The sequence below is a fragment of the Nerophis ophidion genome, linkage group LG05 (genome assembly GCF_033978795.1).
Source record: "Nerophis ophidion isolate RoL-2023_Sa linkage group LG05, RoL_Noph_v1.0, whole genome shotgun sequence".
Classification (NCBI taxonomy): domain Eukaryota; kingdom Metazoa; phylum Chordata; class Actinopteri; order Syngnathiformes; family Syngnathidae; genus Nerophis; species Nerophis ophidion.
Window position 1 is genome coordinate 7,375,807 of NC_084615.1, and position 2,301 is coordinate 7,378,107.

A 2,301-nucleotide genomic window follows, 5' to 3' on the forward strand; every position below is an offset into this window, starting at 1 on the left:
TGGTGAAAAGTCCCGGATCAGTGGACTTGACTATATGATAGGACAGCCAGGCGTTCTGTCCAGAGTCTGCGTCCACCGCTATCACTTTGGACACCACAGAGCCTCCGTGTGCAGCTTTGGGGACCAGCTCTGTCATGAAGGAGTTACCCTCTGGGGAGGGGTACAGTATCTGAGGAGAGTTGTCATTCACATCCGATATGAACACACTGACGCTCACGTTGCTGCTCAGCGGAGGAGAACCGTTGTCTCTGGCCATGACGTGGACTTTAAAACTCCTCAAGTGTTCATAATCAAATGACCTGACAGCGTGGATCACACCTGTGTCTCCGTTAACAGACACATAGGAGGACACCGGGGCACCGTTCACCTCAGCAGCTAACAGAGAATAAATCACGGTACCGTTCTGTCTCCAGTCAGGGTCTCCAGCACTAACGGAACATAAAGTGGAGCCAGCTTTGTTATTTTCACTCACATATGCACTGTAAGACTGTTCCTCAAACACAGGTGGGTTGTCATTGATGTCTGCTACAGATAAGTGAAGACTTTTAGAGGAGGACAGAGGAGGAGAGCCCTCGTCAGTGGCACTGATTGTAATGTTGTAATCAGACACTAGTTCACGGTCCAGTTGTCCAGTAGTCACCAGAGAATAATAGTTTTTAATAGAAGGAACTAACTTAAAGGGGACATTTTGATGAATGGAGCAGCGGACTTGTCCATTCTGGTCAGAGTCTCTGTCCTGAACATTAATGATGCCCACCTCTGTACCGGGTGACACATTCTCTGGTACTGGATTAGACAGTGAGTTTAAATTAATCACAGGAGCGTTGTCATTTTTGTCAATAACTTCAATAATCAAAGAAATATATGAAATCAAGCCGAGGCCGTCAATTGCGCTTATTTGCATTTCATATGATGACATTTTCTCATAATCAACAACACCAGCCACTCTTACATCTCCAGTTTTGGGATGTAATGTAAATACATTAATATTTTCATCAGAAACATGATCAAATGCATATGTAATTTCACTATTTAATCCTTCATCTGCATCACTTGCACTCACTGTGATCACCAATGTATCAAGAGGAGAGTTTTCAGGCAGACTGGCTTTATAGACTGTCTGACTAAACACTGGTACATTATCATTAGCATCCAGCACAGTGACATGTATGACTACTGTACCTGATCTCTGAGGAGAGCCGCCATCATATGCAGTCAGAGAGAGCATGATGTCTTTTTCATCTTCTCTATCTAATTCTTTGTCTAAGACCAATTCACAGTACTTCCGTCCACCGGGTTTAGTGTTTACATTTAATTTGAAATGATCATTCTGCTGTAAAGTGTAGCTTTGAACAGAATTTTCACCAATATCTCCATCATGTGCTTCTCTAAGCAGAAAACGTTCTCCTTTGTCTGCAGACTCCTGTATTTCTATTTTCAATGACTCCTCATTAAACTGTGGTGAATTATCATTAATATCCACAACACGTATATTAATATGCTGCAGCTCTAAAGGATTTTCCAGCACAAGTTCTTGTTTAAGAACACATGAAGCCTTTTTGCCACAAAGCCCTTCTCTGTCAATCCTCTCCTGAACAACCAAGTCACCAGTGTTGAGGTTGATGCCGCAGTGCTGAACGTTGTTACCCCCGGGATTAATGCGTGCTTTACGAGCAGAAAACTGGTCCAAGCTAAGTCCCAAGTCCTTGGCGATATTTCCAACGACAGATCCACGTTTCATCTCCTCTGGGATAGAGTAGCTCACGTCTCCATTGATGGTGTGGAGGAAAAAGAAAAAAAAGGCGAGGCTGTGGCCTAATGGCGCTAATTTTTTGCTCTCCATTGTAACAAAAATTCCAAGAAAATAACGTCTCACTCTAGAAAATTGTTATAGTCTCCCTGGTTATTCAAAGCCTTTTACAGGACAGATGTGTGAATGAGTATTTCCACCGGAGCTTCACAAATACTAAAATCTGGTGCGTGTGTTGATGTAAAATGGGAGGGAAAGAGGGACATTTTGTTCATTGGTGCATACTGACCCCTAGAGTGCAATGGTCGACATCGCAGCTTGTTTGATTAAAATAATCAAATCAGTAAGATTGTCATAAACATACATCATGTGTGTTTTTTAAAGTTAATTCATGATGGTTGATTGAGCAAAAGTGTGAAATTTTTAAGTAATTTTGGTTATACAGGACTAAATCAATAAAAAACTAATATATGTATTAAAAACATTCAATGATACTCGATCACAAAGGTAAACTCAAGATGATTTAAATTTGATATTCTAAAAAAATGTTT

The 2,301-nt window shown here is 41.1% G+C and overlaps 1 protein-coding gene across 1 annotated transcript in view; it reads right to left on the reverse strand.

The window, feature by feature from the left end:
- The window catches only part of LOC133552316 (protocadherin beta-16-like), a 2,956-nt gene extending 655 nt beyond the window's left edge, over window positions 1-2,301 (reverse strand). The window contains exon 1 of the mRNA XM_061899539.1: window positions 1-2,301. This exon is cut by the window's left edge and continues 655 nt beyond it. Coding sequence (XP_061755523.1) covers window positions 1-1,843 — 1,843 coding nt within the window. The 5' untranslated portion in view covers window positions 1,844-2,301.